This window comes from Lissotriton vulgaris, chromosome 1_1 (assembly GCF_964263255.1).
Source record: "Lissotriton vulgaris chromosome 1_1, aLisVul1.2, whole genome shotgun sequence".
Taxonomy (NCBI): domain Eukaryota; kingdom Metazoa; phylum Chordata; class Amphibia; order Caudata; family Salamandridae; genus Lissotriton; species Lissotriton vulgaris.
Window position 1 is genome coordinate 121,307,660 of NC_141685.1, and position 14,003 is coordinate 121,321,662.

A 14,003-nucleotide genomic window follows, 5' to 3' on the forward strand; every position below is an offset into this window, starting at 1 on the left:
AGTGATATGTAAAACTGTTAAATATAAAAATTGATTAAAGGAGCACTGTTGCGCTATATCTAATGTAAATAAATCCTCATCCCCAGAACTACAAACCTTAAACTTACCCCAAACATAGAAAGGGTAAAAGGAACTGATGTTCTGCGACTAATGATCCACAATAGTACTCTGCACGTTCAAACGCCCTCAGTTACTGCCATTACATCAGAGCAAAAAGGTACTTATCAGTTTAATCATTAAATATCAGACTAACACCTTATTACTGCATTGCTAAGAACCTATAGAAATAGATTTGAGAAAAACTTCAGTCACAAATTAAGTTGCTGCCGGAGAGGCTATTACCTAAAGACTATTATCTGTTAGAAAAATTTCAACAGGTGTTACAGGACTGCTTCCCGACGTTTTTTGCTCAATCCAAGTGTTGAGAAGATTACACACAATTTCTTTTAGAGAGAAGTGCTGAATATTATCTAAACAAGCCCGACTCTAAAATCGAGGCAAAATAACCGAAGTTAGGGAAAAAAGTTACCTGTGCCCAAAAAGATACAGCCATAAATCTTATCTCACAGAATTTGACAGAATGCATACAGGGGAAAACCACTCTCAGTGCAAAGTATGCCAAAAAAGTTTCAGGCGTAAATCTTATCTCACTGAGCATATGAGAAACCACACTGGGGAAAAACCTTTTCAGTGCTCTGAATGCCAGAAAAGCTTTAGAGTCAAAGCGAGTCTATATCAACATGCATTAACCCACTCTGTGGAAAAACATTATCAGTGCTCTGAATGCCCAAAACATTTCAAACTTAAATCACTTCTAACTGCACATGTGAGATTCCACACTGGGGAAAAACCTTATCAGTGCTCTGAATGCCAGAAATGTTTCAGTGACAAAAAAAGACTCACTAAACATTCAAGGACCCACACTTTGGTAAAACGTTATCAGTGCACTGAATGCGACAAATGTTTCAGTGAAAAAAGCAGTCTTACTCAGTATATAAGAACCCACACTGGGGAAAAACCTTTTCAGTGCTCTGAATGCCCAAAAGATTTCCAACTTAAATCACTTCTAACTGCACATGTGAGATTCCACACTGGGGAAAAACCTTATCAGTGCTCTGAATGCCAAAAATGTTTCAGTGACAAAAAAAGACTCACTAAACATTCAAGGACCCACACTTGGGTAAAACGTTATCAGTGCACTGAATGTGACAAATGTTTCAGTGAAAAAAGCAGTCTCACTCAGCATATAAGAACCCACACTGGGGAAAAACCTTATCAGTGCTCTGAATGCCACAAATGTTTCCGTCAAAAAAGCAATCTCACTGAGCATATAAAAATCCACACTGGGGAAAAACCTTATCAGTGCTCTGAATGCCAGATATGTGTCAGGCAAAAAAGGGATCTCACTCAGCATATAAGAATCCACACTGGGGAAAAACCTTATCAGTGCTCTGAATGCCACAAATGTTTCAGTCAAAAAAGCAATCTCACTACGCATATAAAAATCCACACTGGGGAAAAACCTTATCAGTGCTCCGAATGCCAGATATGTTTCAGTGTAAAAGACAGTCTCATTCAGCATATAAGAATCCACACTGGGGAAAAACCTTATCAGTGCTCCGAATGCCAAAAATGTTTCATAAAAAAATCTAATCTCACTGATCATGTGAAAATCCACACTCGAGAAAAAAAATTATCAGTGCTTTAAATGTCAGAAAAGATTCAGAGGCAGAGATGGTTACAAGCGCCATAAGAAAACACACCATCAAAATAATCAGTTCTCCGAATGCCAGAAAAGCATACATTTTAAACTCAATCTCACTCTACATGAGCAGACGCACACAGGGGAAAAACATTACCAATTTCTGTGAATGCCAGAAATTCCTATTTGATAGGCACAGCCTCACTAACCATAAGCGACTCCATACTGATGAAAAACCTTATGAGTGCTCTGAATGCCAGAAAAGCTGCAGAGAAAAATGCTATTTCACCATGAGAAACTCCACACTAGAAAAATCCTTATGCCATAAAAGGTTGAATCTGAAAGACAGTGTTATGCTTTATGAGCGATCTCACTCTGGGGAAAAACCTTATGAGTGCTTGAAATGCAAGCAATGTTTTGGGTACAAATACTTCTCACTAGACATGAGCGAACTCAAATGGGGGAAAAAAGCCTTATGTGTGTTCTGAATGTCAGATAAGGTTTAGTCTTGAATACAATGTAATTTCACATGAGAGAATTCACACTGTACTAAAGCCATATACAGGAGGGGAAAGCCAGAAACGTTATACTCAGAAAGGAGATATCACTAAACATGACAAATGCACCCACACCAGGTGAAAAGTAAGGCGTATCTTGAGTTGCAGAAAAGCTTCTAACAACCTGACTTTACATGAGAGAGCACATATTGTAGTTGCAATAGAATTCATCAAGAAACTCTTGCAGGATAACTTAGGCTGCCCGCCTGCAACCTCCAAAGAAATTTCAGGCCTGGAAATATTTTTCATTGCAACTAGGTATGGGCGGAAAATCCGTTTCGCTCGCGGATTTTGCGGATTTTCGGGAAATTCGCAATCCGCGAGATTCGCGAATCTCCCGCAAAATCCGCAAATCCGCGAGCAGCGGATTTTGCTCGCACTGCTCGCACTGTTCGCGTGAGTTCGCGGCTTCCCAGTACAACTTCGCGCCCCGCGAATAAGTGCTAAATTGCAGAAATACGATCTTAGCAAAACTGAAACTACTTGCCAGGTTCAAAGGTTCAGGCTCATCATTAGTAGCCATTTCCTGTAGTGCTTCCTGAGGGGCCCCTCCAGAGTTCAGTTGCCAGTTGCAACTATTATGTGACCCTGCTCTGAACCTCAGAATAGTTACACATATGCCACAAAGGTCCTGAATTACAGCTAAGGGAGACAAGCAGGAGCCAGGCTGGAAGTTAAAATCCATTAATCAGCCCCTAATTCATTATTGTCAGTTGGGGCAGGGCAGGTGTTGTAACTAATTTTGCAACAATGAAAGCACTTAGCAAGTGCAAAAGATCACTAATCAGGGCGCACTAAGGAAGCAGGTGCCAGCTAAAAAAATATTCTGTGACACATTAATCAGCCCCAAATTAATTCAGGTCACTTGAGGCAGGGAAGGTGTGCTTTGCTTTGCCGAAAATAATGTACACTGGACAACCAGAGGGTGTGGTGATGAAACAGAGGGTGGCATGGGTGGGCCAGAGGGTGGCATGAGTAGTCAGAGAGTGGCAGTGGTGACAGAGAGTGGCAGTGATGAAGAAGAGTGTCCCAAACAGGCTGGACACGTAGAAATAACAAGTTCGCAAAACTTGCGACCCGACAGGTAAGTTCGCAAATTGCGAAATTGTAAAAACCCTCGCGAACTGGCAGAAACACGGGCGAACACAAAAAAAAAAAATCCGCAAATTCGCGGGAATTCGCGGATTTTGCGGATTGCGAGTTCGCAAATCCGCAAAATTCGCGAACGCGAGATCCGCAAAATTCGCCCATGCTTAATTGCAACAGAATCCACAATTTGAGTATCTGAAAGTTGCAAAACTCTCAAGGTCTTTACTTTACACAGAGAAGTGTTAGTGCTTGCAAAAATCAACTAATTGCCCAAAAAATCACAATAATAATGTTTTAAATTTTACTCCACCCAAAAGGTTTCTACTCACCCTTGTTTCTTAACATATGACTGATATCTATTTTTTTCATGATAAGATTAAGCCTATGCGGAGTTCCTCAGTGAGGAACTCCGCAAAGTGACTACTCCCACTACTTCTTGGTAGGCAAGAAGGAAAAAGGCCTGCATCCTAGCTTAGTTCTCAGGGACATCAACCGCTTTCTCCGAAAGGAGAAGTTCAAGTTGTTAATCTTGGCTCAGGTCTTATCTGCCTTCGACCTGGAGATTTGATGGTAGCGTTGGACTTGCAGGACACTTACTTTCACATCCCCGTCTTGCCTACCCACTGGTATTACCTATGGTTCACGGTAGGCCACTCGCATTTTCAGTTTACCAAGCTTCCCTTTGACCTTACCAGCCACCCCATCCCCCGGGTGTTCACGAAAGTGATGGCGGTGGTCGCAGCTCATCTGCGCAGATCAGGGGTTCCAGTCTTCCCCTATCTCGACGACTGGCTGTTGAAGGCTCCCACCTCCAGACTACGACGGACTTCCTGCATTTGCTGGGGTTCTCAGTTAACGTGCTGAAGTCGCACCTGATTCCATCCAATAAGCTCCTTTTCATCAGAGCGGTTCTGGACACAACACAGTTTTGGGTCTATCCTTCCTAGCAGCAAGTCCAGTATATTGGGACTATGATACCGATGTTTCAGCCTCCATCCCGGTGTTCGGTGAGAATGACCCTTAGGCTGCTGGGCCTCATGGCCTCCTGCATCCTGCTGGTGCATCATGCCAGATGGCATATACGTGCTCTGTAGTGGGACCTGAAGTTTCAGTGGGCACAGCACCAGGGGAATCTTTCCGATGACATTCAGATTTCGGAGGGGACTGCAAGTCAGTTGCAGTGGTGGTTCACGAACCAGGATTGGGTCAACAGCAGATCCTTCTACCTTCTCCAACCTGAGTTCACAGTAGTGACGGATGCTTCACTCCTGAGTTGGGGCAGCCATATGGGAATGGTGGAGATCAAAGACCTCTGGTCTCTGGCGGAGTCCAGGCACCACATCAACCCTCTGGAGCTCCGGGCGATTCATCTTGCACTGAAGGCATTCCTTCTTTCTGTCAAAGGAAGAGTGGTGCTGGTGTTCACAAACAACACCACCGCCATGTGGTACTGCAACAAACAGGGCAGGGTGGGGTCGTGGACCGTATGTCAAGAGGCTCTTCGCCTTTGGACATGGCTGGAACATCAGGGCATATCTCTGGTAGTTCAACACTTAACAGGTTCACTGAACGCAAGGACGGACAAACTCAGCCGCCAGTGCATGATGGATCACAAATGGCATCTTCACTCGAAGGTCGTGCTAGGTCTCTTTCAGTAGTGGGGAGAACCTTGGTTAGATCTATTCGCCACCGAAGAGAACGCTCAATGTCAGCAGTTCTGCGTGTTAGAGTTTCCAAAGCGGCTCTCGCTCGGCGACCCTTTTCGTTGCGAGTGGAGTTGCGGCCTCCTGTACCACTTCTGCCAAGATTGCTGAAGAAGATCAAACGCGATCAGTCCCAAGTCTGGTACCCCGAGCTCTTGAGCATGGCCTTCGATCCTATTGTTAACAGATTTCTGAAGTGCATTACTCATCTTTTTCCTCCTTCTCCTTTCATAATACCCTAGTGGGAGTTGACCTCACTTATCTTATGTGTGCTCCCTTTGAGCGCCTACATAATTGTCCTCTTCACCTCCTTAGAAGACTAGTTTTTTGCTTGCCATCACATGCTTGCAGGATAAGTGAGCTTCAGGCTTATCCTCCAGACCTCCCTTTCTTGCTGTCCATCCAAACAAAGTAGTCCTCCGTGTAAGCCCTCTTTTCTGCCCAAAGTGATTGCCTCTTTCCACATAGGTCTGACCATAAGATTACCTGCCTTCTTCCCACCTCTGCTGTGTTTTTCTCTGCCTGGGGCACAACATATAGACTGTTCACACACTTTCTGTAGTATGCTTTGTTCTGGGCAGATAAACTCTAATCCCCACTCTACTTCTATCCTCGTGTTAGTGCAGCCCGATGTAAACAGTAATTGTAATGTATTTAGATTTACATAACACTTACTACCCCATACGAACTTAGAAGCGCTTTTTCGACGAGTAGCACACTACTCTAGGATCCAAAAATGATTAGTGGTGAATTAGTATAGGGAAATATAAAATGTATATGAGAGCTGGACATGTTGGTCTGTTAGTTGGGTTAAAAAAGATTGTGGGGGGATAGAAGAGGGAAGGTTTTGCATTTATATAGCGCTTGCTACCCCTGATGAAGTGTTGAAGTGCTTTTCGGCGAGTAGCATGCTACTCCAGATCCCAACAAGATGAATAGACAGATCAATTATGGTGGGGAGGTTGTTTTATTGTATACACACAACTGTACACAAATTAATAAAATTCAGATGATGCCCCGTAATGTTGATGCAAAATCATCTGTGCTGGAGTATCTTAGACTCTTGTTGAATTGTACCATCCACCTTGTAGGTACTGCTATTTGTATCAGGTCCACGTTGTAGGCAGACACAAACGCCTAAATTGTGCACTATTTATATTAAGCATAATAAGCATAATGTAAGTGAGCAGATGACAGTAAGCACCGTACAATTAGGTGCTTAGAAGTAGAGTGACATAGAGGGCAATAAGCACTCACTAAATCTTTTTTATTATTATTAACAGTCCTCATAAGACCATACAATTCAATACGATGTACAAATAGCCCATTGGGGAACAGTTCAGGCATCATCTGGGGATTACACATCCGAGAAACACAAGTGTCTTTCATGAATACAAATTGACTACTCCTCCAAGGACTGCACTGTATTATTGACACGGGCGAAAAGGCAAACAAGCAGTCAGGAGGCGCACTGATTGTATACCCCCCACCTGACAGGATGGTGACAGACCCCAACCACCTGCAGGGGAAACGTGCCACCTCACTTAATAGCTGCCAGACGCTTTACTATGTAAGCAGACTAGTGGTTTACAACTGCGCCTACGTTGGGGCACCACATGTTTTTTCCAGCATAATCTGGTGTGCTCCCCCCTGTGTCGGATGAGAGCACCCACTGAAAACTGCACCGTTGTGTAGTCTGGGACAGTGCACCTTCCATGTAATTCTGAACTGGGCCTTTAAATACAGTACTATTTTGTGTGCCTATTTAATTCAGGTATACAAAGAATGTGGTACTACTTGTATACTAGGGTAGGACAAGGAAGATTGAATTTCTATGGTGGCAGAAATGTTTTTGTCAAAGTGCTTTATGCCCTAAATAATCTCCCGTACCCTGAACTTAATGAGATTACGTAGATTACACCTCTGCGTGCCTAATGCTACCATTTGTATTTCAAGACCAGTGATTAATGTGGCTTTATCAAGTTTAAAGCCATTAGGCGTTTCCGACCTGTCTGATACTTGCATATGGAAAAGATGGGTCATTTGAACCTAAAGATAGATAAACATATTCATAGGTCACGATTTATGTCTGCATCTAATATAAAACTGTAAATTAGGAGAGGTGATAAGTGAGAAGTTAAAGGCAGCCGCTAATCGAGCTGCATTTGTACATAGGCCTTCCTATATTATGGTTTCTATTCCTGCTTCAGTCTTTAATTGTAATGAATACTTTAATACCCAGGCATGAAGTCATCGTCGAGCTGTTTAGATAATCCACCTGTCTTGCCACTTCTTCCCCACTGCATCCTTAACCAGTGGCCTAGCCAGTGTGCCCTGGGCCCCAAGGCAAGAAAGAAAATGTGACCTCTGCCGTTTATTTGGGCTGTGGAAAACAGCAATAATCATTGTTCTGTGGGCCCCTCCGGCCTTTGTTTGTACTGTGACAAACAGCAGTTATCAGGGTTCAGTGGGTCTTTAAGGCATCGGGGACCTGGTGCCACTGCACCTGCTGCACCAATGGGAAGCTAAGCCCCTGCCCTTAACAGCTTCTATTCTAGCCCCACTGGAGAACCGAAACAGCCAAGTACTGATCTGGCCATATATGCAGGCATGCAGCCGCCTCTTCCATTGAAGGGATTTAAGTCGCATGAAAGCAGCATGCGGGAAACAACCATGATCTGAGGCAAAGTCAACCAAAACCTCTTCTGTTCCAACCTGAATCCATTTAAAACCAGGGACGAAAAAACGGTTCATCGTCTTCTCTTGCTTATCAAAAGGGTAAAACAGATTCATCTAACATTACAGTGTACCACATTAAAAAAATGGTGATTCTGTTTGCAAATTAAAACTAGCATGCATAAAGAAAGGGGAGCCTTTGACCAAAATAGCCATTTTCCCTACCCATACTTCTAACACATCCTTTACAAAAAAATGTTAACTACATTGTCATCTGGAAATAGTAATTAGCGCCTACTCATAAGCAAATTACATTTAGAATTCTCTTTCACTTCAAGCTTTCAAAAGTAAATTGCTATAAAAGCAGTATTGAATTTTTTGACATTGTGTACATTATATGACACGCCATAGAAAAAAGGAGTTCTTTATATATACTAAAGCTCCAGAAACATTTGATTAACCAGTTATAAAGTCACATCTAGCTTAGTTAGTTTATAGTCTTCTTTTTAAGAGAAATTATTTCACATTGTTACTGGATCTGCATGGCTAAACACTTATAAGGTCCCAAAGGCGAGACCTATTGGCTTTGCCAATGCTTGTTATTGATTGAGTACAATGAGCAGCAGCACTTTTGATTAGGTCCCGAAGAAAGCCGCAAACACCTCTTTGGAGGGTTAATAGGCTGAAACATGTTGACCTCTTATTAACTTTCACTCTGCTGCCCCCACTACCCTGAGCTCATTTTTGTGGTATTTCGTATACCATTCTCTAAAACAAAACATGCCTGAACTCCTCCCTCTCAGTGAGGGGGCTGGACCCTGTACTGTAACTAGGTATAACGGTGGAAGGAGGTTCTGAATGAGGAAGCATGCCAACTATGGTGGGTGAGGAAAATCTTCCCTTTAAAGGGATATTTCATCTTAGCTAGGTTTTCATTTGCAACAGTAATCCTCATAGACCCAAGGGTTTCTTGATTGTGGTGGAAATACATTTTTACCCCTTCATTGTACGTTTAAGCACAGACCAGTGCTTGAAATGTTGTGATCAATGTAGGAAAAATACTCTATGCACTGAGAAAATGTGTTAAAATAACGGAAAGTTGATAATTGCATTTAATACCTTCTCATACCTGGATTTATCTAGAAGAGAATTCTGTTAATTCAAGCAGATTTTTAATACCACACGGTATAAGAAATTAGGGGATCTTTATCTGATATCTTTATCAGTAAATTATCTGAAATTATTGCACATATACTTTTGCAAGTATTATTTCTAAAGATAAAGGAAATTCTATATTTGTCTTTTCTAAACTAACTCCAGTGTGTTTTGACTACAATAACCACCTCTCTCAAATCAATATTGTGCTCGGTTTAGTGAGAAAACTAAATGACCTAGGAGAAACCAGGACTGCGCCTCAGTATTTTTCTTAGGAAGCTTTAGGTTAGAGAGTGAAAACACTTTTTAGAATGCCCCAAAAATTGTGATAAAGATATTTCAATATGTTTGACAAAAAGAATAGGTACATTTCATGAAAATATGGAAATGGGAAATAGAATAATAGAAACAAATATTTACACCACATGACAAAAATATTAGAGACTACATTTCAATAATATATAGGAAATACTGAGGTTCATGTATTAATAATCCATTTGGTAAAACTGGTTGCTTGTGGAGTCAGCACACTACTGTGTCTGTGATGGCTTTTAAATAAAGGCATTTTTAATGCACCCCATTTTTACTTTCAGATTCACAAATTTCCCCTTGGGTTACTACCTCCTGTTACTGTTTTTCAGCCCATGTATGGTTTCAAAGCTTAATGCATACCTTAAGGATGTATTCCGTATTTAGAAGGGACACTATTAATATTCCCCTTCCAAATTCTTAATTGTTAAATGGGCTTAGTACATTTCAAAAAGCGGTTTAGCATTTGCAAACTCTGTGAAACACCGAACCAGTGTATTTTTGAACAATAAAACCCTTGGTACATGAGTCAATTGTTCTCAATTCCCTCCAAATTAAGTTTGCTAATAATGTTAGTTGAATGATAACCGGTGCACGTACCTATTTAGTGTTAGTGTTGCTTTAGATCAAATAAAAACCATCACACATAACTCTTACACAATACTTAAAGACAGAATTTGTGACATCCAGCTTTAATGTTTTCTTAAATATATTTGCAAATGTTGTCACTTAAACAGGAAAGCATCTAAACCAGTCTCTGGACATAAAATAGGTTGTAATCATAATCTTTCGATACATTTTTTGAGTTCCAGGAACAATGTGTGTTATCTGTGTTTACTCTAAACCACTATAATAAACATGTTCAATGCTTTTATATTTGATCTGTTTGTACTGGTTTCTATTGCAGACAATAATCTAGATTTAGACCAAGGATCTATTCCACCCATGGCTTTTAAAACCTATTTATCATTGATCTCTTTTAGTGTTATCGCAATTAAAACTGTAATAGAACTGATCTGAGAGATGGACCTTCAAAGTCAATTTATTGAACAAACTATGGAGTTAAAATCTGAATAGATTAGATCCACAAGCATTGCCTCACCACTGTATTTTACATCAATAGATTACTAATCAGCACATGTTGTCTAAGTACAATTCACTCATCTTCAATTTTTCATGGAGCTCATGCTGTGTCTGTGTGAATTCTTTTAAAATATGACATTTAAATGTCCAAAAGTTTAAGAATTCTAGTTTCAAGCCTGGTCAAAGCTTAATGAATGCTATACCTAAAGATGCCCTTCTGTTCCTACATTTTATTGTACACCATGATTCAGAAATAGCATGTTTTTTATTTCGGAGGTAAAATTCTAAACATATTTATTGTTGTTGCCATCTGAAACATGACCACTAATTGGGAAGATAACAACAAGTGGTCCGGTGATGCTTGCTGGAATGGGAAGTGTTTAATCAAAAGGTGGATTGAATTCAAGTTTAGGTGACAATTTTACAAAAGTGTATGGATTTTGTATATATTTAAAATTGTTGATCTCTTAAAAGGCTTAAATCAAAAAATCAAATTGAAATTCAAGTTTATCATTTTAATCCTATTGTTAGAAAAGATGTAATTTTGAACCCCATGAGGTGTTTCCTTTCCAGAAAGCATTCAGGTTGTAATCATGAGTCAAATAATGCTGAGAAGGTTAAAATATTCAAATTGAATTCTAATTACACATGAAATGTTCATTGTTCAATATATTTCTCTTAGTATTTTAATGTGAGGAATTTATTGCTTAAGGAAAATAATTAGTATTTGTTTTTCTATATGTAGCAAGCATTATATTAATGGAACCGCTGTATCCCACCTTCTTTCTTTCCTTTCCTGTTCTTTATGAACGTTTCTATTGTTGAACTTTAAAGACTGCCCGAAATTAAGAATTGTGCTGTTCCTAACTTTGCTAAGTTACAGTTTGTTCTGTTTTGCTTTAATAATCAGTTTATGTTTATTAGGTTTTATTATTCAATAAAATGTTTCAAACACAACAAATGGTAGTTGATATGTGTTTACAACTGCAGCATTTTTATTGCATGGGCACTTTCAAAGGGGCCAAAAAATATTGTCTGCGGGTTGACGGAGTACCACATTGGCATCAGCAGGCAGAGTTTTGGGCAGGTGATTGGGGGTATATGTAAGGTTGGAGTAGGGGGAACAACGCATGTACATTGTGTGGACTGTGACTCCTTGAGTTATTGTGAGGGATACCATGCTACCCTGTAAATGAATCCCCTAGTGATTATTATCAACAAACTTTATTCGGTTTTATGAAAGAAAACCATAAAAGTCATACATAAAATGATAAAACATTTTCCAAGGTACAGATTGACAAATATAATATGTACAAGTTAATCAAAACACAAGATAAAAATTCATGAAGTTCAGTACAGAAGTTAATCGCAGTTTGACCTAAGTCTAACAGCGAACCGTAAAAAGTAAAGCGTATGCAAAACAGTGTCATTAGAGAGCAGTTGTAAAAAGATAAGAGCTGGTCTTACCCTCCTAAAACCAGTTTTTTTGAGAATGGGAATAATAAATAACTTTCTAGGGACAGCATAAAAATTACAAAACATTATAAAGTGCATCATGTCCTGACGAGACTCACTGTTGCAGCTACAGGGCATGAGGCACTGGCCTCTGTGGAGGACGCAAGGGTGTGCCATGTGGTAATGGAAGAGGTTGAGCCAAAACCGGGTCATTGAAAATGATTATGGATGCTTTTAAGCCCTAGAAGATAAGGTTCGCTGGTTGGTACGGTTTTTAACACAATGTACATACGCACACTAGGCTTACACCGCTCATTTCCCTCTCTATCACAGTGGCTTATTCCTAAAAAACACTCTTTGACCAGTGAAAAGTCACTCTTACATCTGCGCTCAGGGTTAGCGAATAGTTCCTACCTACCCTGGAGAGGCCAACTCTTATATACTGGAGCCATCGGATGCGTGAGACACGGTCAAGTGAAAGGCATTCCCGTAGGATGTCTTTGCTAAGTGTATTTTCTTGCTTATCCCAAATATTAAGCCACAAAGCCAGGGGACGGAAAGCCAGTACATTTTAGAGGAAAGGCATTCTCAACTCTTTGTGCACAACATAAAACAAAGTGCTTTGTGGGACACAAAGGGCCATTTGGAGGAAAGAGTTTCCAGTACTTTGCAATGCTCCTACCCCAATGTGGCCCAAAATCTCACTCCCATAACTAACCTTTGACATATATTTGTCTTCATATGTCTTCAAAAGAGCCCCTATTGGCTTCCCTCCCCTTCTGCTGGCAAAGTTAAAAACAGCTGCAAAAGCTTTCACTAGATCCCCTTTCTTCCAAGTAAGCAAAGGGCACCAACTCAAGGAGTCGTCAAACACAACTCCCAAATAGGAGAAAACATTGGTCTTCGGTATTGATGAAAGTCAGAGTTTAATAGTGAACTGCTTAGCTTTACGAGGTCCCACCTGCATAATGAACGACTTGGCATGATGAAACAACAGATCCAAGTCCTCCATAAAAAGGGCAAAAGAATTCAGAAGAAGTTGTAGGCCCCTAGCTGTCCTCGCCAAGAGGATTCCGTCGTCCGCGTATAGGAGGACTGGCAGGCTATGCTTGCCTACCTGGGGACAATCCGCATTTGTGGCCAAAAGGGCTTTCTCTAAGCAATTAATAGATAGGTTAAAAAGAAAGGGTGCTAAAATACACCCCTGATGCACCCCTCTCTTGATGTCAAGCTGACTGGTCACTTTCAGGTCCTTTGAATAGCGGACAACCGCAGTTTAATTACGGTGAATAAAATGAAATAAAAGGCGGATATGGCGAGTGGACCTCTTACGGTGCAAAAATCATAAGCATCGTTCATTCGGACATAATTGTCGATCTGGGATGGCATTTACTGATGCTTCCTGCTCTTAACCTATTGTCAACAAGCAGTGACATACACAGATAAGGAGGCTTCCGTTTGATATTCAGTACTGACGAATACACTACATCTTATACCCAGCCACCATAAGGCTGGGACGGAATTATAAGGCTTATTGACAATCTTCGATATTTGGAAGCCCTGAAGAAGTCATGGGTATTCCCAGTACGACGAAACAAGTGTTGGCGTGAAGTATTCCAAGATACCACACATTAAAGACCTTTGGAACCATCTATTTTGTTATTATTACGATATAACTGTACATGCAAACTGTATATCAATATTTTATATTGGTGTGATAGAGATTTGTAGAAATTGCTAATGATCCATGATCATATCTGGGGTAATTTGGATGATTAACCCTACTCTAGGCACCCAATACCAATATATTACGTCAGAACTACCACCTGAATAACGTGAAGCGCCACAGCTATCCAGGACATAATCATCCTACTTTGTACATAGTGAATAAAATGATGTTACTGTCAATGCCAATGGAGGACATCAACTGCCACAGCTTGGACCTATTGACACAGTTGAATGCTGAGGACAGGTCCATGAAGGCGAGGTATATGGGGCTGGAACGAGCCACAGTGTACTTGTTCAGAACCATGTACAGGTTTAAACACTGTTCCACAGTGGAACGACCTGGGCGAATGCCGTTTTGGATATCGGATAAAATGTTGTTTTCCTCTACCCATGATACAAGTGTGTCAAGTACCATGCGGCCCACCACCTTCACCACAGAGTCCAGCAGAGAAATGGGCCTATAACAATAGGTACTGTCCCGTTATCCCTTTTTAAGTGCCGAGACTATAATAGATAAAGCCAATCTGGACTGCAGTATTGATGACA

General features: G+C 40.7%; 1 protein-coding gene across 1 annotated transcript; it reads left to right on the forward strand.

The window, feature by feature from the left end:
* The first annotated feature begins 447 nt into the window (after positions 1-447).
* On the forward strand, positions 448-2,159 carry LOC147737721 (uncharacterized). The gene has a single exon (XM_086935195.1). The coding sequence runs from the start codon at positions 581-583 to the stop codon at positions 1,706-1,708; it is 1,128 nt and encodes a 375-aa protein (XP_086791321.1). The 5' UTR covers positions 448-580; the 3' UTR covers positions 1,709-2,159.
* The last annotated feature ends 11,844 nt before the right edge of the window (positions 2,160-14,003 follow it).